The 22,256-nt window shown below is 40.5% G+C and overlaps 1 protein-coding gene across 6 annotated transcripts in view; it reads left to right on the forward strand.

Annotated features, from left to right (window-relative positions):
• SLC45A4 (solute carrier family 45 member 4) overlaps positions 1 to 22,256 on the forward strand; it is an 87,885-nt gene that overhangs the window by 58,625 nt on the left and 7,004 nt on the right. For all 6 annotated transcript variants that reach the window (XM_054817106.1, XM_054817104.1, XM_054817107.1 and 3 more), the window contains 4 exons: positions 17,255 to 17,443; positions 20,472 to 20,651; positions 20,756 to 21,831; positions 21,930 to 22,029. In XM_054817106.1, coding sequence (XP_054673081.1) covers positions 17,255 to 17,443; positions 20,472 to 20,651; positions 20,756 to 21,831; positions 21,930 to 22,029 — 1,545 coding nt within the window. The remainder of the gene's footprint in view (positions 1 to 17,254; positions 17,444 to 20,471; positions 20,652 to 20,755; positions 21,832 to 21,929; positions 22,030 to 22,256) is intronic.

Below are 22,256 nucleotides of genomic sequence, written 5' to 3' on the forward strand. Positions count from 1 at the left end.
TGCATGTGGGTGCATAGCAGCTGTCCGAGTTTCAGGTTTCTGTTCAAAATTTGAGTTTGACCCTCACCTCTGACTGAGAGGTAACTGCCATAGTGACAACAGATGAAACATGATAGTGCTTCCATGCTCTTTATTACAATTATTAAGGACACTAGGACAATTTTCCAGTAGGCAATTGCCTGTTCCTTACTGTAAAAAGAAATCTTTCAGATCGTTGGATGCGGTTCTGGTGGTAGGGACTTGCAGATGCAGAACTGAGATTTGGGTGCCCAGCTTTTAAAACTTGCAACGCCCAGACTCAAATCAATGGTTTTATATTGAATGTGGATTGTGAAACAGGTTATGAAAAGGGAATGGCTGAGAACTCCTTAAGGAACAGGAGTCTTATTTTTCAAGGAAATAAAATTAAGGCCACTTTTGAAATGAAAAGAATGTCAACAGGCTGTTGCCAAATCACGTAATGCTTTAATAAAGCTTGCTTCAAGAGGATTGTCAAAGCTGCAGCCCCTTAAGCTCTATTCTCCTCTGAGTCTCCTGTGTGCTTGTTGCAACAGTATTTCTGTTGTGATGCACCCTCTGGGACTCCATTTTAATCATTGTCTTTTAACCAAACAACAGTTGAGAAGGTTTCAGATATGCTTCCTGCAGGCTGTTTTGTAAGAAATTATTGGAAAAGTTTTAGATGCTGATTCAGTTCATTTAAATGGGCTTGTATTTTATCAGGGAAAAACCAGGTCATAGATTTTATTTACATTGGTTTGGATAAATCCCCGATAGCTCATGTCACTCCATAAACATATTCCTCTCTCAGAAGTCTTGAGTAACAGTGCATACAAAGCAGCACAGATGCAGATTTTTCCATAAATAGATAAACTCAGCAATATACTGTATTAATGTTTGGTGATCTTCAGTTGGAGCGTCATGGTGGATTTTTTTCAGCGTAGTAGATACAGAGCATGTAAACTGAATATGACCTGGTTTTCTACAGAAATAAATTGGATTTAAAAGGGTTTCATCAGACTAGCAAGCATAACTTGCCCGCAATCCAAATGACCTGAAAGCCTGAACTCTACAAGGAGGAGGAAGATGAGTAGGTAGTGAAGGGGAGGGAAGGACTTTTAGCTGCGGGGGCAGTGATGGGCAGGTAGTGGCTGGCAAGAGCACTGAAGTATTTAGCAAGCACTGCTAGACCTGGTAGGTGGTTCTACTTGGGCTTTGAAACTCAGAAGTGATTCAAGTCCTTTATTGACACTCCTGATTTGTAGAAAAGCATGTAATCCATGTTCCCACTGCTGGGGAGGATGTCTAGCAAAAAAAGTTTCCCCCTTCCAGTCTCTGGAAACTCTTCCACTTTGTGTAAAATAGCATAAAAGTTCATGAAAGCAGGTCTTCTAAGTAACTTTGCTGTCACTGTAGCATGTGTCTCAGCTGTCCCTATTTATATTGATTCTCTTCATAAAGTAGGTGCTTTTTGAAGTTGTTTCAACCCTGATATGCCCCGTGTCCATGTGACATTCTGAAAAGTGAAGATTTTGATGCAAACACCTTCTTGGGATTGGGTCAACAGAAGGATTTGAATCTGAGTTTCTATTAGATAGAGGAAGTGGTGACTGCTGCGTTGCATTGCTCTACAGTGAAGTTAAATGCTATCTTACCAGGCTGTGAGGAGTGCTCTGTGTGAGGACGGAGCTGATGGTTTGCACAGACACAGGCCGCCTTCAGAAACAGCTTCCACACAGCTCAAGAAGCCTTTAACGCTTCAGAGGAAGACTACCTTTCCCCACAGAAGTGCTGATACAAAGACCGATGAATAGAAAAGATCAGTTCCTACAGTGGCCTGGTTCTGTGCTCGGTATCAGTTTTATCTTTGGCAAGCGTCCCACCATGAGGCAGTGCAACCTCTTTTAATATGCCGATAAATTTTGTATAGCTCCTATTCAGATCATCTTAACCTTGAATTTCTGTCCTCCTCTGGATCCCGATTTATGTCCTCTCTGGTTCAAGTGATAAACTCAGCTGGATCATTTTCTATGTGTTCTCATGTATAGACTGTTTAAAAACATGAATTTCCTCCTTTTATCAGTTGTGCTGCTCTGTAAACAATGGTCTTTCAATAATTCAGTCTATCAGAATTGAGGACCCCTAGAACAATTTGCAAATTCCAAAAATATCCTTCTGGCTTTAAATGAGCTCTTGATCTGGAAGTGTTTAAATACCTCTTACAAATCTGGTATCTAGACACTTCTGGAAATTAAAGTATTTCTTTGGAGAATGAAGATTGAGTTCACAGACTTCAGAGTTCAGGTAGGTGGTAGGAAAATTAATATTAAGTTACATATTCTAGAATTAGTATTAAACTTTGACACTCTAGGAGAAATCTTCAGGAATTTAAACTCAACAAAATGCCTTGGCTATTCAGATAAATAATTGTTTACCAGGGTAGATTAGTTGTAGTGGATACTGTTGCAGCATTCACTGTGTTTTCCTTGCCTGATTTGGAAAGTCAGGCATAGTGTCTTACCAAGCCAGACATTTTCTGGCAAGGAAGAATCATTACAGGCATACCTGCTGTCTTACATGGACTACATCAGGTGACTTAAAAATGACTGTTTATCGTACTCTCATGCAAATTAGACAATTTATGTAGCGATGGGATGCCGCTGCAGCCTCAGAAACATCTGATCTGGTGTTTTGTTCCAAGCTACAACAGAAACGAAGAACAGACGCGCTGTGCTCTGCTCCTTCTTCTTTCTCTCCTTGAGTCATTATTCCATAAAACTTTACAAAAACAGGTTTCTGGTTGGTAGACTTCGGTGTCAGTTTATCACCTCTGCAGTGGTTCTGCACTATATCAGCCTCTTTAGAAAAACTGCTAATTCAAAGGGTTTGGGTTTTTTCCCTTAAGGGAAATGCTCCTAATATTAATATATTTGCAACATAAATTGAATGATGCTTACTTTATACTGACTTTAAATAAGAGCAGGAGGAAACTTTGTCATCTGTCTGAAATGAAAATTCAGTTTAACATATTTTTTTTTCCTTTCTCTTTTGGTTCAACAAATAGCAGTTATGCAAGGGTGATGGTTTACAAACCTGAACTGGCTAGCTTCTCAGAGCTCATTGCTAGCAGGCAGCAGTGTTGACACCCCTTCCCTAGTGATTTGCTGGGTCCCCCCAGGTGCAGACAGCACTGTATAACAGTGGAGAAGCTGAAGAAGTGCATGGAAGGGGCTTTCAGGATATTTAGGGATGAAATGAGAAAATAAGATGATGTAATCAGTTAAAAAGCTGAAGGTGGCTTTTTCTCTGTAATTTAATTAAGGAGCAGTCTTAACAAGTGCTCTCTCCTTCTCTGAGGTAGTCAAAGTCATGGGTCATAAATCTTGTGCCGGGGACTCCATTGGTTTGGATAGCAGTCAGCGTGTGCGAGAGGTTACGGAGATAAATGAAGGGGAAGGTTGTTTTTCTGCACTATGCATTCCTACCCTGTTGACATGGCAAAAGTGTTTAAAATAAATGGTTTTAAGCTGTAACCTTCAGGGGAGGTTTGGTACAACTTTGTCAGATATGAAAGGATTGTCAAATTAAATACTGAAAATTAGTTTTCAATCTTAAAAATTATTTATGTTTCCTTGGGATGACTGAATAATGCTGTGTTTCTGGCTATACCTGTAACTCATATATATAACTTGTTCCATTATTTTATAAGTTCAAATAACAAGAAAAAGGTTACAGAGTGATGTCAAGTAAAACTGCTTTTCACGTGATAAAAATACTTCTACAGTTGTTTGGAAAAGTTCTGTTCTACTTTGTCCCTATTAGGGCCTAATTCTCCTAATTTGCACATTTGGAAAGGAAATGTTTGCTGTCTTACTTGGTAGTGTGCTCTACTTGTTTAACTTCAGATTTTATTGGTAAATTAATCCTTCCATGCATAGCCTCACTGATTTTGAAACGTAACACGTGCAAGTAAAGATTGCATATAAGACAGTCTGCGGTAAGAAGTCTTTTTCATCTTCTGTGATTACATTTTATTCCAAACTATCAATTCCAGTTATTTGGTGCAAAGTGACTCCATGAATCTCATTATCCTTCATGTAGAAATGCGAGTCGTATAATTTTTAAATAGCTCGGTAAGGGTTGGGGGAGCCACTCCTCTGGGACACAGTAAGTGTGTTATTTGGAGTGCTGCCTGAGACTTGGGGGTCAAATTCTGCTCTAGTTACCAAAATTTCCCATGTGTGCAACACTGTAGTATGACTCTGAAAGCTCAAAATACTAAGATCAAGATTTTTATATAGCTAGAGTGTAGAAGACTTCAATTTGAAAGCGGCTCTGCTTTTAAATCTCTCTGGTACGCATGTAGAATGTGTTTCATGTAAGTTAATACTCCAGCCAAAACATACAAGTTTATAGAAGGCGGTGTGTAGGAAGGTTAGAGGCAGGCAACATAAACACCAACGCGATCTTTTTAATCAGCCCCCATAATTTCATCTGAGGGGATGGTTTTCTGTAATGCTTTACGCACAAGCCAGGCAGTTGGGGGGCATAAATAGCTATAGAGGAAGACCGCTTTTCTTTAGGGGGGGACAAATGACACAACAGGACACCCTCAGTTGATTCAAATTGTATGACAGTCCTGTTACCGGCATTTATATGTCTAGAGATTGTTAAAACAACCGGTGAACTGCAGCGTTTTTCTAGGAGCAGTGCTCTAGGCAGAAAATCATGCCTGCAAACCACAACCTGCAGTTCATTTGTTGAAGCAAATAGGAAAAGCACTAATAGGATTTATCTTTTGCTTGATATAGCCACATGAGGAATTAACCTCAATAAAGGCAACTGCGTAGAGGAATGCAGTTTCTGTTTAGGAGCTTAGTATGGGTTATTTTCAAAATTCCTCTTTTTTTTTTTTTCCAAAGTATACAACGAATAATGAGTTAGAAGAATCAGTGTGGGTTTTATGTATAATTTGGCAACACATTTAAAATAACAAATAATTTAAAAGTGAATGCACTGTTACTGTTCTTTACTGACTTTTAGCTGGTAGGGCTTCCCAGTAGCACAGTTGTGACAAAAATGATCACAGGCAGAGTGTTTATTCCTATCATAAACAAACCTATGGTCCTAAAGACTTTAGAAAGGCCAGAAGGTTGATTTTTGCAGTGTAGTAACAATTAACAATACACTTTTTGTAAGCCTGTTATGGGAATGGTGGCTTTTTGGGAGGTTTTGAGTATTGAAAAGGGGAGTAAAGCACTTGAGACTGCATGACGTGAATGGCCTATGGAGTGTAGGCAGGATCAATTCAGCTTTTTTTTTCCCCCTCTGATTAGTTTGGGCATTTCTAGCTAGAAAAAGTGGCTTTTAGAAAATGAAGTTTATATGAGGTACCTATAATGTTTATTTTTCTGCATTAGGTCAGCTAGGGTAATTACAGGAGGAGCTGCCTGCATCATTTACTGACCCTTAAAAGGACTATGCCAATGTGATCCCAGCTGAAATTTGAAGACCAACTGTCTGGTCAGTAATCCCCAGGAAGATGAAGGTTCTTGGATGGTATCTGCAGTGGTACACAGGCCAAAAAATACCTTCTTGAGTCTGTTTTCACATGGCTTCTGAGCATGTAGGGAAGCCTAAAAATTGGGGAAGAGGAGGATGATTTTTATCCATGTGCAAAGACAAGCTCCTTGTGTTTTACTCTGCTGTATCTATTTTCTCACACACACAACTTGAGGCTGCAAATGAACTATTTTCTTCGCTGCTTGCAATTCAAGGGCACAAATGTTGTGCTGACCATACTCTGCCTGGCTGCCTACTCAACAAAAAATACTTTTTTTGCTGTCTTCAAGTCTGTTTGCCTTCCTCTTTCAAGTACTGTTCCTGGATACGCTGACCAGATGCCATGCTGGGCTAAGTATATGCCAGTCATTTGTTTGGCAGCATGAACCGGATCCTTTATGGTTTCCTAGAGCTTGGGGGTTGGTGGGCTAGAACGGACACATCAGGAGTAAGCTTCTGCTGCAGTGAATGGGAGTTTAATATCTAGGTGATGCCTTCTAGCCCAGTGTTTGCTAGAAGGTATTTTTAAAGTCTTAACCTTGAGCGAGTCTCACAGAATTTGGGATGTCCTAGCCATGCTCTTCATCTTGTCCTTGCTTAGTTAAGTTAATCATGCTTCTACCTCCCCTTAAGGTCTCGTTACAACAGTGCAGAAGGATAGTTAAACCTTCGCCGAGACACAAAATCCTTGCACTGCAGAGCAGCACGGGATCAGAGCACCCAAGCAAGGGCTCAGGCTGCACCTAGTGCTGCTGTTGGGCAGCCCCCTCCCACCTATGAGCAACACCATATTGAATAGGGCCCTATTAAGCAAGTGTGAATTCAATTGAAAACCTGCTCTTAAGCAGAACAGAAAAGCTGGTCGTTAACCAGACTTTTTTAGGAGGTGGGAGATGGTTGGTTCAGTCAGGATTGAACACTCAGAGTTAACAGTTCAGGTTTGGCTCTACTTGGAGGAAAAATTAGGTATTAGCATCAGTTTTTGGTTAGGATTTGATTCGGCTGTGTAAGTAGATGGTCATATTCTGAGGTATTAATGTGTTAATCACTGCAACAAAAGCTCCACTGTTGATTAACAGAACAGGCTTGCAAGTTGGTGCTGAAAGATTTTTCTATTGTATATGTAAGAGTCTCTTGAGTTTGGGAATTTTGAAGTGCATTTGAGCTGAAGTGCCTTTGTTTATAAATTTGCCAATATTCTAGAAGTGGTGACGAAAAGCCCTATTGAGCTTTGGATAAACTGGGATGCTGCATATCTTCAGGCAACACATGTCACTGGAATTGATGTCTAATCTTGCAGTGAGACAGGGCGAAGTGCTGCAGTGTTACGTAATGCGCAGAGTCGAAGTGGGGCATCATGTACAGCTGATGCATTTTAATTACATCCCGTAAAGGCGAGGGAAGGATTAGTGTGGCAAAACAATTTATTGATTGCTGCATTCATATACGTGCCTGCATACATTTAGGCACTTGTGAGTGATGGGAAATGGATGCTAGCGTAGTTGCGTGTGACCTTTGAGTCCTTCTGTATCTGCAGCTTGCTTAACTGGCCAACAACAGGAGACAGCGTTTGCAGCCTGGGAATAAATACGCTGACATTGTGAAGTTACCCTCAAGTGGTTATACTGATATATATGTATAGTTGAATACAACCTGCGTTTTTCTGGGACCATGAAGAAAGTTCTCAGCTTTTTATTTGATGTAAACACCTTTGTTATATCCCTAAAACTGCTCTTTGGTGGAGGTTAAAAGGAAATTTTTTTATTACTGCTGGTTCAGTGTACTGGAAGTTGCATCAGATTTAATCTGTATTCCAATTCAGCTCGTTAAGCACTGTGATGCAAATTTCTTATTAGTGTCAGAGTGATCGCGTTCTAAATATTAGTTAATAAGTGAGAGAGGAAGAAAAAAACAAGTTTCCCAAGAGCCAAAAAGGACAGCACAGATAATCTAGAAAACTTCAGTGGATTGGTTTCAGCAGTCGATAGGAGCTCTTGGTGACATTGTGTTTTCTTGCCCTCTCTGGAGCTTAATTACCTGCTGCAGCATGGAGAAAGCTTGTTTGGCACTCTGTTTTTGAGTATAAAAGGTTTGGCTGGTTTGGCTTCTGGCTTAAGTAAACGTGGCACATTTCACTGGTCTGACTGTAGCTTGGCAAAAAAATAAATACTATCGTTTTGGTAAGGACATTGTTCTGCACAATTTATAGGAATTTCTAAGCATTTTTACTATAATAAATCTACAGTGGCAATTCATTCTTCAGTCTTTCCATGAGCAGGGTGTATGTCATATGTGTTGCCTTTGATTCCTCCTCTTCAGCAGCAGCAGGAGTAGCTAATATTGGCATATCTGTCGATTAGCAATTGCTTGATACATTGGGTAAGAAAGTAGAAAACTTGATTGTTATAAGGGCACTAAGCTAGAAATGCTCTTCTACCTGAATTACTACAGGTTACTCCTGTGGAAGTAGGTTAGTAGGAAGGTAAGAAACTTTAAAATAAATAATTAAAGCTTTAAAAGCTGTACTTGACAGCATTTGTGATCACACTGAAAGGAAAGCCATCTTTGCCTGCCTGCAGATCAGTGCATATGTTCTTTCTCCGATGCCTCAGCCTTCAGCTGTTCTCAGGCTTTTGCGTCCCCTCTCCCCCTTCCACACGTACCTTTGGCTCACTTCGCGTAACATATGCTTCTCTTTCCTGACACAGCACCGTAAAACTGGGTTATAAACTAGAAATTGTCAGGGAAGCCACGTAAACCTTTCTACAACTTTGGCAGAATGGCAGTGCAGCAGCAGAGCTTAATGAAACACTGATGACTCCCACGGCTGCCAAATATGAGAAGGGGAGGACAGTTGTATGAGGTTGAGAAGCAATAATTGAGCTGAGACAGAAAATGGGAAAACTGGATGATGAAATCCTTTAAGAGGCCTGTCACTTATTTCCTTAATTCCATTTTTTAGAAGTGCTGTTTAACCTAACATGGTTGCTGCTGGCATGCTATCGCATGGGTAATTTCAAAAGCTATTGCTGTACCGAAAGGCAGAATAGCTTTGCCAGAAAGGGGATATTACTGTTCTACAGCTTAAAAACACCTCCAGGACTCTGTGTGTGAAACACTGCACTAATATTTCTGTACTGAAGCTGTTGGAGAGCAAAAGCATTGTTTTATTACCAATGTAGTTATTGTCCTTTCAAAATGGGTGGCTCTAGTCTAGTTGTAAGCATGGTGTGTAAGTGCTTCCAAATTTTTTAATCTGTTTCTGCTCTAAGTGTGACTTGTTTGCATCCAACTACTAAGGAAATTTAAAATTTTAAATACAAGTTTTAAGGAAATGTTGGACAGTTTTTCCAGCATCCCTAAACTAATTTCATCCTTTAATATTCCTATTAATTATTTGTTCATATATCTCAAATCTAGACCCAGCTTTCATCTATAATCTTGTCCTTAAGACAGGGAGTGACTAAAGCAGAAGTGTAGGCACATTTTAAAGGCATGAATCTGCTGTCAAAGCTTTGGGTGTCACAGCGATGCAGGTAACGGATCCCCATCCTGGAAGAGAAAGACAGACAGTGCTCTAGCCCTCTCCCGTGCAAAGGGTCCCTTTTGGTCCTGAAGATTTTTCCCGATGCATTCAGGGTAGGCTGCAGCTAACTTTTGCTGTTAGCTTTGAAAACAACGTTCTGCACTTTGCCCTTGGCTATCAGTCCTTCGAAGCATCGTGCTTTTTATGCCCTTGTAATATTCCTATTATTCTCTTGATTATCACTCTCAGTACTAATAACCCCATTCAAACAGGGGAATTGTGCTTTATCCCTCCACTCTTACGTCCCACAACTGATCACTCAGCCCTATCCTCACTTCATATAGTCCAGAGCATTAACAGACCAGCTGAGTGAGACCGAGAGCCCAGCACTCCCAGCCCTTGTGCGGACATCCCTGCTGACAAGAGCTGAACAGGAGGGGGAAGGAGAGGATAGACTTCTTGCAACTGGGTGATAGTTTGTGTTCCAGAAAAATATGTTCAGACTGCAGAGCGCACGTACTCCTGACTGTAAGATGTATATAATGTGCTGACAGCTTGTGAATGTTGCAGGCTAAGCAGAAGAGCTCTTATTTGACAGGCACAAGAAGAATTTCAGGATGTGAATTTTACCAGTGGGAAGATTTAAGCCACAGTTTTGATATTGCCCCTCTTTTATGTGATGTTTATTGCAATAGGTCATTTCTGAGACGCTGAGCAAATAAAGATGCCTGACAACTTGATAGGCTATAATTTTTATGTTGAAAGCTAGCAGCAATTAAAAACCTCATGGCACTGATTTTGTTCGAGTTCTTCCACCTGCGTGCTTGCAACCAAAATGATCACACATACTGGTCAGTATAATTTTCTTCCAGTATTGTTGTGCAATTTGCAGCTTGTTGTTAAGAGTGGCTTCTGAACCAGCACTTGGCTTTAGCAAGTGTTGTCTTATCACGCAGGCTGGGCAGGCAAAATTTGATGAAAAGCAAATTTTTCACATAAAAAACAAGTCCAGTACTGGGCTTCATTTCTTCTCACACCAGCAGCCGTAAGATGTTGTAGCGTTAGGGATGCAAATTAGAGGTGCTCTCATCTCATATGATATCAGACTGATTTCAAGTAGTACTTAAAAATTATTTCCTCCTTAAAAGCTTGTGCTCCTACATTTGGAAGCTGCTTAAATCATGGTAATGAACACCAGGAGAAATTACTGTGCTTTTTTGTATCCCTTCCCTGTTGGTCAGAGTTCCCGTTTCAGTCCAGAAGTTAGAAGGTGGTTTCTCATGGGTGCAATAAACTCAACGTACGAGTGCTGACTGTACTTCAATATAGTGCTCAGATCACCAATCAAGCCTATTCCAGTGCATTGGTTCAACATATATTGGCTCAGATTTGGGTTTTTTTGGTAGCTCAGAGTTCCCCACAAGTTCTAAACCATTAGAAGCCCTAAAATCTGAGGGGACAAGATGAAGAGCAGATACTGGGGTTCTAAATTTTTCACAGTTTTTTGACAAGCATTGGTTTTGCTTGCTGTACTCTTTAAAAATGCAGTCTAAACAAAGCAGCTTGTATAAGCAATGCATTTTATAAACAGATCAATATGAAATATTTTTAGCAATGCACAGTATTTTATACAGGGATGAAATTGTGGAATACAAAGTATTTGCAGGGCAAGACAGCTTCTTATGTTCAGAAATTTGTATGGTGTTTACTTTAAGAGTATAAACAAGTCTCTAGGTGATGATTTCTGACAAATGAAAATAGGAGCTTAGCATCCTATTCCCATATCAGATCTTATTGTTAAGCTTATAAAGAACTATTTTTCCCCCAATAGAACTTATCAAAAAGAGGTTTTGAATAGAAACTGCTGCATGTGACTTAATCTTTCTTCCATGTAACTCGTGACCTCACGCAGCCCTTAGACTGATGGTGACACAGTGAGCATTTCCTGTGAACCGTGAGCAGTGCTGGTCCCACTATTGTTGGGCACTTTTTTTTGTCTGGGAAAAAACAAACCCTTATTTACTAGAAGCCAGTGTCCTGTTTGTTTGTAGCTGGCTGGGAAATGCCATATTACAAGGGTCTCAGTGGCAGTCGTCACTGCTAACAGAAGCTGTTGTTGTGTTTTACTCTTTTTCTCACTGATTTGTATGAGACTTCTGAGTCTGCCTTGTGACCTGCTCCAGATTCAGTTCACGGCACAAGTACTAACCTTGTTTATCCAATATGTTTTTTTCCTCCTCGGTGTTTCCTCAGATTAGCTGTCAGTAAAAGGCTAAATAATAATCCTCCAGTTATTATTCCTCCCCCAAGAGGCCACCAGGTTACTTTGCCAAGTTGACGGATGGTGGTTCACTGTTAGAGCTGCTACCTGGCAAGGCAAGTATGGCGGTGGAAAATTACAGACAAAATAAAGGAACAGCATTAAAGTGGTAATGGGACGCAGCTGCTTTGGCCTTCGAGTCCACATGTGAGAGTCTCAGCAGCTTCTGGTAAAGTATTTGCTGTGTGATACTTCTCTTGGCCGCACAAAATCAGTCCCAGCCTAGTTATAGCCTGCTCCAGGTGGGTATAGCTGCTCTCAGTGGTTGGGACATTATGCGTTTGGCTGTAAGAGGTTGTGGTGAGGCAATCATATGGATGACAAGCTTGCTGTGCGGTACTGCCTTGAAATCTAGTCAAACCCACCATCCGTACATCTGTTCTGCACGCCAGAGACTGGATGCTGCAGGGCTGCTAGCCGGGCACATCACTGTAGCCAAGTTTATTTAAAATACATGCTGCGTTTGAGTCCTTGCCACTAGATGGGGGTATCAGAAGGAACTTACTGGTGTCAAAATATTCCCTTTTTCTCTTCATTTCTGCTCATCATCTTTTTGTCCTGGCTTGGATGCCTTCTTAACTGTCTTCCCATTTTAAAATACTGTATAAAATGATAAAGTTCTGTAGATATAGCAGCATATATATACACACAGAGAAAGGAACTGTTAGGATATGTAATTACCTTCCTCAATTGCCTAGCACCCTTCAGAGAGATAATTTCTATAAAGTTTTGTTATTGGAGCTCATTCTTGTGATGCAGAAAACCTCTGAAAGACTTGGGGGTTTTGTATTGTTTATATATATATATACACACACACACACACACACACACAATCTCTTTAAGTATTTCAATTCTCAGTCCCCTTATTTATTTTGCTTCTACTGCCAAATCATGCACGCCAACCTAAATATGGATATCGTGTATGCAGAAATTCAAGATACTAAAACCAGAACAGCTTCTTTTAAGGGGAAAAAAAATGTATTTGGGGGTTGGAGTTCTTGTCTGTCTGGAACTTTCTCATTTATATGAAAACATAGAGCACTAAAGCAAACCTACCGTTGAAATGACGAAGCTCCTGTAGACTGTGCCAGTATGAAGCATATGAATTTCATGAAGAACATCTACAAGGTATATTTTGAAGTCTTGCTTGATGGGCCAGTGGAGTTAGGGCTCAGTGCCTTGGCAAGCTCTTTCCTGGAAGACCCATGGTAGAACATGGCTGGTAGCTCTACAGTAATCTAACTTTCCAGCAACAGCTGAGTGCAGACATCAGTGAAGACAACTAAATCTATACGGAGACAGAAGGCTCTTCTAGGCACCAGGAGTGTTGTCTTGCAGATTTTTGGTTGACTGGGTAGGCTACAGCTTATCAATAACCCATCTCAACTTTAAAATATAGAAAGCAAATGCAAGAGGAAGCTTTGGGTAACTAACTTTACTGCCCATCACCGAAACAATTGCTCTGCCTGCTCATACATTGTTCAGGTGTGGAGTCTGCTATCCGTCAGGTACAGGAGAGAGTTCTTCTGCTGGCAAATTAATTTTTCCTGTGCTGTTTTATTTTAGCTTGTACGTGCACCAGCTTCCCATCAGGAATCTTCTCTGACCCCACTCAGTAGTTTTCCACTTGAATGACCAACTAAATTCTAATGTGGCGATATCACTGTTTACATACTTATGGTAAAGAAAAGTCATACACTTCACTTAAATGATAACTATTTTGAATTCTGCATAACTGTATATAAAACACGATGATTTTATAAACTGCTAGCTTACACTTGGAATGCAATTTATGAGAACCCTAACACTTAGCTTACAGAAGTAGTCCTACAGCATGACTTCTCCAGCAAGAGAAAAAGCAGGTTGTGCTCATGTTGATGGTTCCTACCATTATACAATTTGTGGGAATTGTTCATATATCACTTGAAAGTTATCCCTTTCCTGTTTAGTTGGAGGAGCACTGAAAGCTTTTTAGAAATTCTTCCTTTTTTTTTTTTGGCGTGGGGCTATTAATTCTTGTATAGATCTTTATCATGGCTTCTTTTTCTAAAGATAGATATTTCTGCCACTAAAGAGTACTTAAAAAAAAAAAAAAAATCAAAGTGGTTTGTCTAAAGAAGGATCTCCAAACATAATGTTCTTGGGTTTTTAAGTGTCCTTTTTACCCTTCCATAAAAGCTACATCCCTAACTCTGTTCTGAAATCACTGAGATTCATGTCTTTTGCAAAGTAAGCCATTTAAAATGTAAATATTTGGATTTAGACTTTTATTTATAATACTTAGATGTTAGGAAGATTGCCCTTTTCAATTAGTGAAAATAAAGCCTGCTGAAGAAAGCATTTCAATCTCTCTCCTGACTCATACATGGAAAGATAAGACTCCCTAATTGTAGACATTTAACAGAGGTTGGGTAAAAACCCTTTTTTCCTTTCTTTTACAGTCCTGTAAAATCAAACCAGAATGCAGGCCTTAATCTGATTTTGAGTTATTACATGCAAAGTTGACCTTGAATGTACTGAAGTCGAAGTACTGCTTGCAGTAAAAATCACTGTGTTTATTAAAAATCTTAGGACATTTTTATGACAGTTGGTTAACTGTGGCTATAAAGCATAAAAAACTCCCTATCTTTCCAATTCAGAAATGTGCAGTTTTTACAGCTGAAGGAAAAATATTTGTAAACAAGTTTTAATTCTCTGCAGAAGTCATCATTTCAAATGGATTAAGGGTTTCCAGAACTTTTTCTGTTAAAATTTGTATACTCTACAGAGAAGTGCCATTGTAGATTGGAGACAAAGTGACGATCACAAGGACAGAGGGACGGTGACCTGTGCAAGCCCCGTTGTCCCTGGACATACACTCATATCTCTTCTCCCTGCTGTACTTGCGTTTCCTTGTTGTTTCTACTCCTAGTCTTCATTAAAATGAGTAGTTTGACTCAATGGATGTTGGAATATTAAAACAGAGTCTCTTAATTGTATGCATTTTACTTTATTTAAGATTGTTTATTCTTAGAAGATAGGATGGTGCTTGTAACACTAGTAATGGAGCTCTTCGTAGCCTTCATCCCCTGTGTTTATTTAAAGCATCTGTGTGATTTACTGCAAAACATTCCCTATGTCTCAAGTGTTTACTGATGGACGAGCTTGATTGAGATGTCCTAGCTCATAATTCACAAGTCACAACATAATTCAGAAAAGAAACTCCTGGGCTCAACATACAGCTCTCTTGCAGTGATGTGACATCAACTTATTTCAGATGTTGGGGATCGCTGCAATAAAGATCAATGACGTTGGTTAAGCTGTAGCTTCTAACTTTGTTCAAAACGGACTCACTGCAGTGACTTGACATCATACAACAGCAACCGCTGATGCATAACTGCTGCTGAACAGGGTGGCTCTGTGGAGGCAAAAGGGGATGAGTATTTACATGTCGCCATTTCTTCCGTCCTGCAGAAAAATCATTCACCCTAAATAAATCATAACCTGTCTACCGTTTAGTTTTGCTTGCCTTAAACGAAATGTTTCCTCATTCTCATCATTCTTTTTTTTTTTCTGAAGCAGACCTCCCCCATCTCTATGCCAGCTCAGGCGCTGATAAGCGTTAGCGTCCTGGAGCAGGTGAGGTGCCAGTTAAACGCACAAGTGTCCAAACCAGCTTGTGTGCTTGGGAAGGCTGTTGGACTCAAAGTTAGAAAAGAAGTTAGAGAGCATGTTAAAACTACAGGGAGATGGAAGTTTTCCCTGCACTTTTATTTGGATAACAGCCTGACCTGAGGTCTAATTTTTTTCCTCTGACTCATTTTTTTTGCTGACATGCACTCGTGATTAGGATAGGGCTCGTTAAATGAGAAGCTGGGTGGTGCAAATAAATACCGCGCTCTGGAGGAATGGTGCTAACAACTGTGGCTTCTGAACGAGAGCTTTAAACCCGCTATGTCCCCCCGCTAAGCGTGTCTCAGCTAAAACTTCTGTGTCAGCCAAGACATCACCAAACAGTCAGTAAATCTAAGCAAGAGGTAGCAGTTTGAGTCGTGATGTGAACAAGGTGCCATCTGGACGAACACACCCATTTCCTAGAGATCTAAAACCTGCTGCAAAAGGAGTCGGTAGTTTTGTGGTAAGTGCTGATGTGGAGTACGGCCTCAGGTACAGGCCTGTAGCAAGGAAAGATGGCTAAACCACGATGCTTTCGCCGTTCCCTGTGGGCACAGTGCTCGTGGGCAAGGTTAGTTGGGTTCCGAAGAGGCAAGTCTCTTCCAATAACTCTGTACTCATCAAGGTGGCTGTCGCCGTTAGCCTGTTTGTTAGCCAAAGTTGAGTCAAATCACATAGACCTCAGCCTCAGACCTGGGCTTTGAATCCTGATGGTGAATTTGGTTGTTTATGGTAAGTCATGGGCCAAAAATGTCTTATTTTCCTATATTTCTGCATCACTGCAGAGCACACCAATCTCAGAAAAATGTGATTTTTTTTTTTCATGGAAGAAGTCAGCATCATTAGTCAAGATTTGATGGCACTTGAAACAGCAGGAGATTAGACTTCCAAATTTGCTGCACAGGCTATTTTGGGCAGGGATTGATATAATCCTGCTTGATTAACGGATGCCTCAGTGTGCCGAACAGGGAGCACAAGGTACGGGTCGATCTCGCCAGAGAAGGTCGAATACTGCTCAAACTCACAGTGCGTGATTTTGGATAATAAATGGTTTTCCTTCCTAGGGTAAAGACACTGAGTTTTTCAGGCTTGGCATCAGTTGGATTGCAAGAAATTGATTGTTTTGTTCTTAATGCTTTGCTCCAAAACATGTCGAAGCGGTTACCTGCCCTGTGCTGGTAAATTGAGACGGGCGGATCTCAAAGGACCCGAGCGTTGCTGCTCTTCTGGGCCAGTCTGCCATCTGCAGGCCATTGCTCTCCATGCTGGTGTAAAGCAGGGTGTCGGGGGGTTTCTTTCCTTCTCCAGAAAGTAGTAGTATTTGTAACAAGTGTTTTTTTTCCGATGTAATAAATCCAATTTGTTTCCATCTGATCCTATGGATAGTCACCTCAGTTCCAGGAAAAAAGCGAGGATAGTAGAGATAAGCAAGCTTCCTTAGATTTCTCTAGAGGTTAATGGAGAACTGCTTTTTCTTTTATTGTCCATTTTTCAATTTTATATGTAAACATTTTTGTGCTTAGAAAGAAGGCGTTTTCTATGATAATCAAATTCTGCCCGTCAGTCCATTAAATCTTGAATAACTCTTAATGGTGGTGGTCTTAGATGAACAGTGCCACTATAACATTCAACAGGTGTTTCGTTGAGAAAGGGATACGTGTATATCACGACCAAGTAGCTTTCCAAGCATCCCAAAGATCTTTGGGTTTATAGTCCACAAATGGATAGAGGATGCAACAAAACTATTTGGCTTCTACACACCAGACGTCAGCTGCTACTTCTTCACAGAGGCCATCGCCACCAACCCCTGTCAAAAAAAATTTGGCGCACTCAGCAAATTTCAGCAAAAGTGTGATTTTTTTTTTTGGACAGTAGTAACTAATCTAGATTAGTGATTCCACCCTTAGATATATCTTTTTTTCAAAAACCTTTTATTTCAGTACTTTAAATGTACCTATTGTTACCTTTTTATTGCCCAGATATTTGAAAGATGTAAGATCTGTGCTTTCCTTAGCTGGTTTTTTAACCATTGATAAGAAATCTTAACTGAATTGTTCATTTGGAAGAGAATTTACTGCAGGTAAATTACTGATGAATTTACAGTTTTCAAAAGTAGAACAAAATTTCATGTATAAAGCGAAATATTTGGTGTGCGCCACATAACCTTTACATTGTTTTTGTCTTTGTTTTAGGTCTTCCTGAACAATACTACAGCCTCACTTGGTTCCTTAGCCCCATCCTGGGCTTGATCTTCACTCCGCTTATAGGTTCGGCTAGTGACCGCTGCACACTGAGCTGGGGCCGCCGGCGGCCTTTTATTCTTGCTCTCTGCATTGGTGTCCTCTTTGGAGTTGCACTTTTCCTTAACGGCTCTGTTATAGGTAAATAATGAGGAAATTACCTGCGTATATCTCCTGCTAACCTGTCTGCTTTAAGATGGTTATGTAGGAAGTAAAGATAACGATACGCAGTTGATTTAACATGTTTAATGTGAAAATCAGTAGAAATCTCTGCAGCACAGCATTTGAGCTATCCATCTTGCATGTTTTTGTTCTTATTCAAAAGTTACGGTGCTGTGCTAAGTGTTGTGCAATCATAGCTGTAACTGGTAATACGGTCTTATTAATACAATTGTTGCCAGTATAATGTTTGCAGTCGCTGAGACGAATTTGGTCAATCCTTGACATGGGAAAATTGTAGCAACCTGTTCACAGGGAAATGTTTCCTGTTGTGATCCATTTTCCCTTTAATGCATATCTGGCAACACATCCTGTTTCCAGCATTATTTCAAAAATTATCTTTTCACTTTTTCTCGTGCTTTTCTTAGACCTGGTATTGAAAAAGTCCAGAACACAGTTAATATTTGTTTATCAAAAACTATGTGGGAAAATAATTTTTCCTGAGCCCCCATCAAAGCTGGTAAAAATAGTTTCCCTTGAACATAGTTTACTACTGAACTTAATCTACAATCTCTTTGTAAATTTAGTGTAGGAGAGGTGACAGCAAGTACGTTTGGGGAAATGTTTACATCATGGTTGGACTGATGCAAATGAAAGGAACTTAGCACCTAATAATATCCTCTTGGCTCTCTCTTTTTTTTTTTTTTCGGGTTAGATGCAGGTCTATTGTGAAAAAGTTTTACTAATTGAGGGAAATGAGCAGAACATTACCTTGGCTCAGCGTGCTAGCTTTTTTAAGCCAGATTGGGGTGCCATATGATGGTTTTCAATTTTCTGCAAACTGCAGTGGACAAACTGTTCAGATGAATGATGTTTAGCTTATGGGGTTTTTTTAATTTACCCAAGCAATAAATATTAATTTTTTTAATTGCTATCATATGGTATCAATTGTACTTTGTAGTTGTGTCTCCAAGACTTATTCCTCCTCATCCAGATGCATGCAAGATGTTAGACTGCAGCCCTGTTACAAGATTTTAATTGATAGGAAGCTCTTGCTTCCACACAGTGGTTTTGGTCCGCAGCCACTGATACTGGCAAGCAAAGCTCACACATAGTTTATTGGTTTATTTTGAAGTATCTCAGCTTCTAATAAATCAGCAGAAAATACAGTCTTTGATTTTTCTCTAATTCTTCGTTACACAGTAATACGGTCTATTGCATAGCTTTCTAGAAAACCTGCGCTTTCCGGATACTCCAGTGCTACTTTCCAGATGCTCCAGTGCAATAAAACTTCTTTAAAACACAGAGGTTACTGCAATGCACTGTGAAAGTGAGCTGTATTCTTTATGCATCCGTTCCTGGGACGTGGTTGCGGTAGATTTTGAACAAATACTCTCTTCTGGAAAGCACTATAAACACTGCTGTGCCTCCCCCAAGGGAGCCTGGAGCAAACTCAGCTGAAGTAAGACCTGTTCCGTGGTCTCCTCTAGACCCATTCTGTACTAGAAGATAAAGATTTGTCACTAACATTCAATTTACATCAGCATAAGACAACGCTTGAGCTGCTATTTAGAGCAGGTACACAATACGATAAAGCAATACTAGTCTCTCTTTAATTAAACTTTTTGAAATGGTGGCTTGTGTCACTTTTGAGAGACAGTCTCTCGCAAAAGGGAGCGTCTAGCGGTTTGTAGGAAAGGGCCTCATTTTTAACAAGATTTTCTTCTAGATGGACCGTGTGTGCTTTCATTGTCTGTCTTCTTCCCATTTTACCTTCACACTTTCCTATGCGTAGTCTCCAGTTAGTTGCAATCCTAATTTCAAGTTGGAGCTAAAGGCAAAAACTGAGGTGGTCATTGTATTGTACCCTTTTTCATAACTCGGCCTCTGGCAACAGGAGTCATCGGGAGGGGAACAAGCAGCACTAGAGCATGCTAAAAAAGAGGTTCACTAATCCTAATAGTACTACAGCCGTGTCCTGGGAGATCAGTTGTGTATAGATCTTATTCAACTCTTGTTCTCTCCACTGTACGCACTGTCCAGGTTTCCAAAAAATCTAAAGCACTGACACCGTTGGTGTTTTCTGCTGTAAGATTCAGCCGAGTGTGGAACATGTATGAACTTCTTTAGCATTTAAAGGATTTGGTATAAATGAGGATTGAATATGCAGGAATGATAGCACTTGAGATTTAGATGATATTTGGTGGCTTAGCCAGTTCATCTCTTTCCACAGTCATTTTCATCAGTTACGCTAATGGTTTTATCAGAGTCTTGCATGTGTAACGTTTAAATCTCTCTGATTCAAGTAATTCATGCTTTTGTCAATGGTTCGTTTCATGAAAAATTCTCCAGCTATATACTATACTAATGCTGCCTTTCTACTCTGTAGACAAAAAGCATTTCATCCCATGCTATCAACAGAAGCTGACTGATGTTTTTTGCAATGCAAAATACCTTCATGTTGCTTCATCCTTAAATATTTTGCTTGTAAAAGTGATCTAGAAAATATGAATGTTTAAGAAAAGCAAAGAGAGAGTCGAGGGGGTTAAATTTCACTTTATCCTATTGTGCTGCGACCATTACATGTCAGACACCGTGTCAGGAATGCTGTCAGCAGCGCAGTTACCCGTGTTTGTAACTGATGGATGATGTGTGGCAGTTTGGGTTTGGATGCCTTCCTCTCTCACCCTGGCTGTCTTTTATAAAAACAGCCTTCAGCATTTGAAGGAAAATACATGCAAGGAACATGAAATAATATCCAATGCTCTCAAAAGGTTTAAGAGATACTTTCAAAATAACAGTTTGAAAAATAAATGTCAGTTTTACAAATGTAAAAGTATAATCTTTGTCCCAGGCCTTCCATGAAGCTGTGCCAAAGAGTTGAAATTGCCATTTTACTCTGTAAAGCAACGAGCGTGTTGGCCACCTTTCTCTTCATGAGTTAAGATTGCTTTTAGTAGTTCTCCCTTTTTGAATGACACGCTCAGATTCCTCTCTCATTTTTCCTCAGGTCTGGCTATTGGCGATGTCCCAGACAAGCAGCCCATTGGTATAGTTCTCACGGTGCTTGGTGTTGTTGTGTTGGACTTTTGCGCTGATGCGACAGAAGGGCCAATTCGGGCCTACTTGTTGGATGTGGTGGACAGTGAAGAGCAAGATATGGCCCTTAACATCCATGCATTTTCAGCTGGTATGGAGTTAGTTGATATGTTTTTGGCAGCTGTCAGGTCTTCCTGATGACCAAATTGTGACTGAATTGATTTTTCCTGAACTCATTTTTTTTCTCTTCTACAGGTCTCGGAGGAGCAATCGGTTATATGTTAGGAGGGCTGGACTGGACACAGACCTTCTTGGGTGGTATTTTTAAATCTCAAGAGCAAGTCCTTTTCTTCTTTGCAGCCATTATTTTCTCTGTCTCCGTTGCTCTCCACCTTTTTAGCATTGAAGAAGAGCAATATAACCCTCAGCAGGACAGGATTGATGACGAAGGAGACACACTTTCCAGCGTCAAATTCAGTGGTAGTCTCCCCCCTCTGAATCGACTGAATGTAATTAGTGAGGAAGAGCCGTATGGAGCCTCTATGTTCCATGACGAGGTTCAGTCAGAGCATGATCTCAATATGGAGTTCCTTGAGGTGAACATTGTAAGAAGTAAGAGTGACTCAGTTCTGCACATGCCCGATGCTACATTGGAAATTGAATCGGAGCTGCTTTTCCTGCATGACATTGAACCCTCCATTTTTCAGGATGTTTCATATCCAAACACTCCCCACAACACAAGCCAAGAGATCATGAAGTCCAAACTCAACCACCTGTCTGCTTTCCTCAGGGACAATGAGAAAGAGGAGGAAATGTTGCTTGATAATCGCTTAAATGAAGATAAAGCCCCAAATGTCAATGGCTCCCTACCAAAAGAGTTCCTCAATGGACACGCTAGAATAGGCATGAAGCAGTCTAGTACTTCAAACTCCATGCGAAGACGGAGGCACATGTTCTACCGTCAGCCATCGTACACCTTCTCGTACTATGGCAAAATAGGCTCTCACCGCTATCGCTTTCGTCGGGCCAATGCCATCGTCTTGATAAAGTCCTCACGCAGCATGAACGACATCTACGACATGCAGAAGCGGCAGCGACAGAGGTACAGGCACAGGAATCAGAGTGGCACGACAAATTCAAGTGGAGACACAGAGAGCGAAGAGGGGGAAACCGAAACCACTGTCAGACTCTTGTGGTTGTCGATGCTAAAGATGCCAAAGGAGCTGCTGAGACTGTGCGTCTGTCACCTCTTAACCTGGTTTTCGATCATTGCTGAAGCTGTGTTCTATACGGATTTCATGGGCCAGGTCATCTTTCAGGGCGATCCGAAGGTAAGAGAACAGTTACCGTTGGCCAACCTGCTCATAGTTGCTCATTTCTGAGATGTGCTCGTTACAAAAAAATGGCTTTGCGTTTGTGTTTGTTGCAGGCACCTTCTAATTCAACTGAGTTACACGCCTATAACGCTGGAGTTCAGATGGGGTGCTGGGGACTGGTAATTTATGCTGCTACTGCTGCTGTTTGTTCAGGTAAGAGACTTTGCACAACCGGACAGTGGAATGCACCTCATACGTGCATTGCAAGGTAAAAATAGTTTTGCTTCAGTTAGCATCCACCTCCTTGTTTGGGGGGAAGAATATTTTTGAAAAGCATTCACATGATCATAAGGGGAGATGCTCCTTTAAGAATCATTATAAAGAAATTCTTTCAAATGTAGAGGTGGAAATATGAACAGATCAGTTATATGGCAAAAAGC

Source organism: Grus americana, chromosome 2, assembly GCF_028858705.1.
Source record: "Grus americana isolate bGruAme1 chromosome 2, bGruAme1.mat, whole genome shotgun sequence".
Taxonomy (NCBI): domain Eukaryota; kingdom Metazoa; phylum Chordata; class Aves; order Gruiformes; family Gruidae; genus Grus; species Grus americana.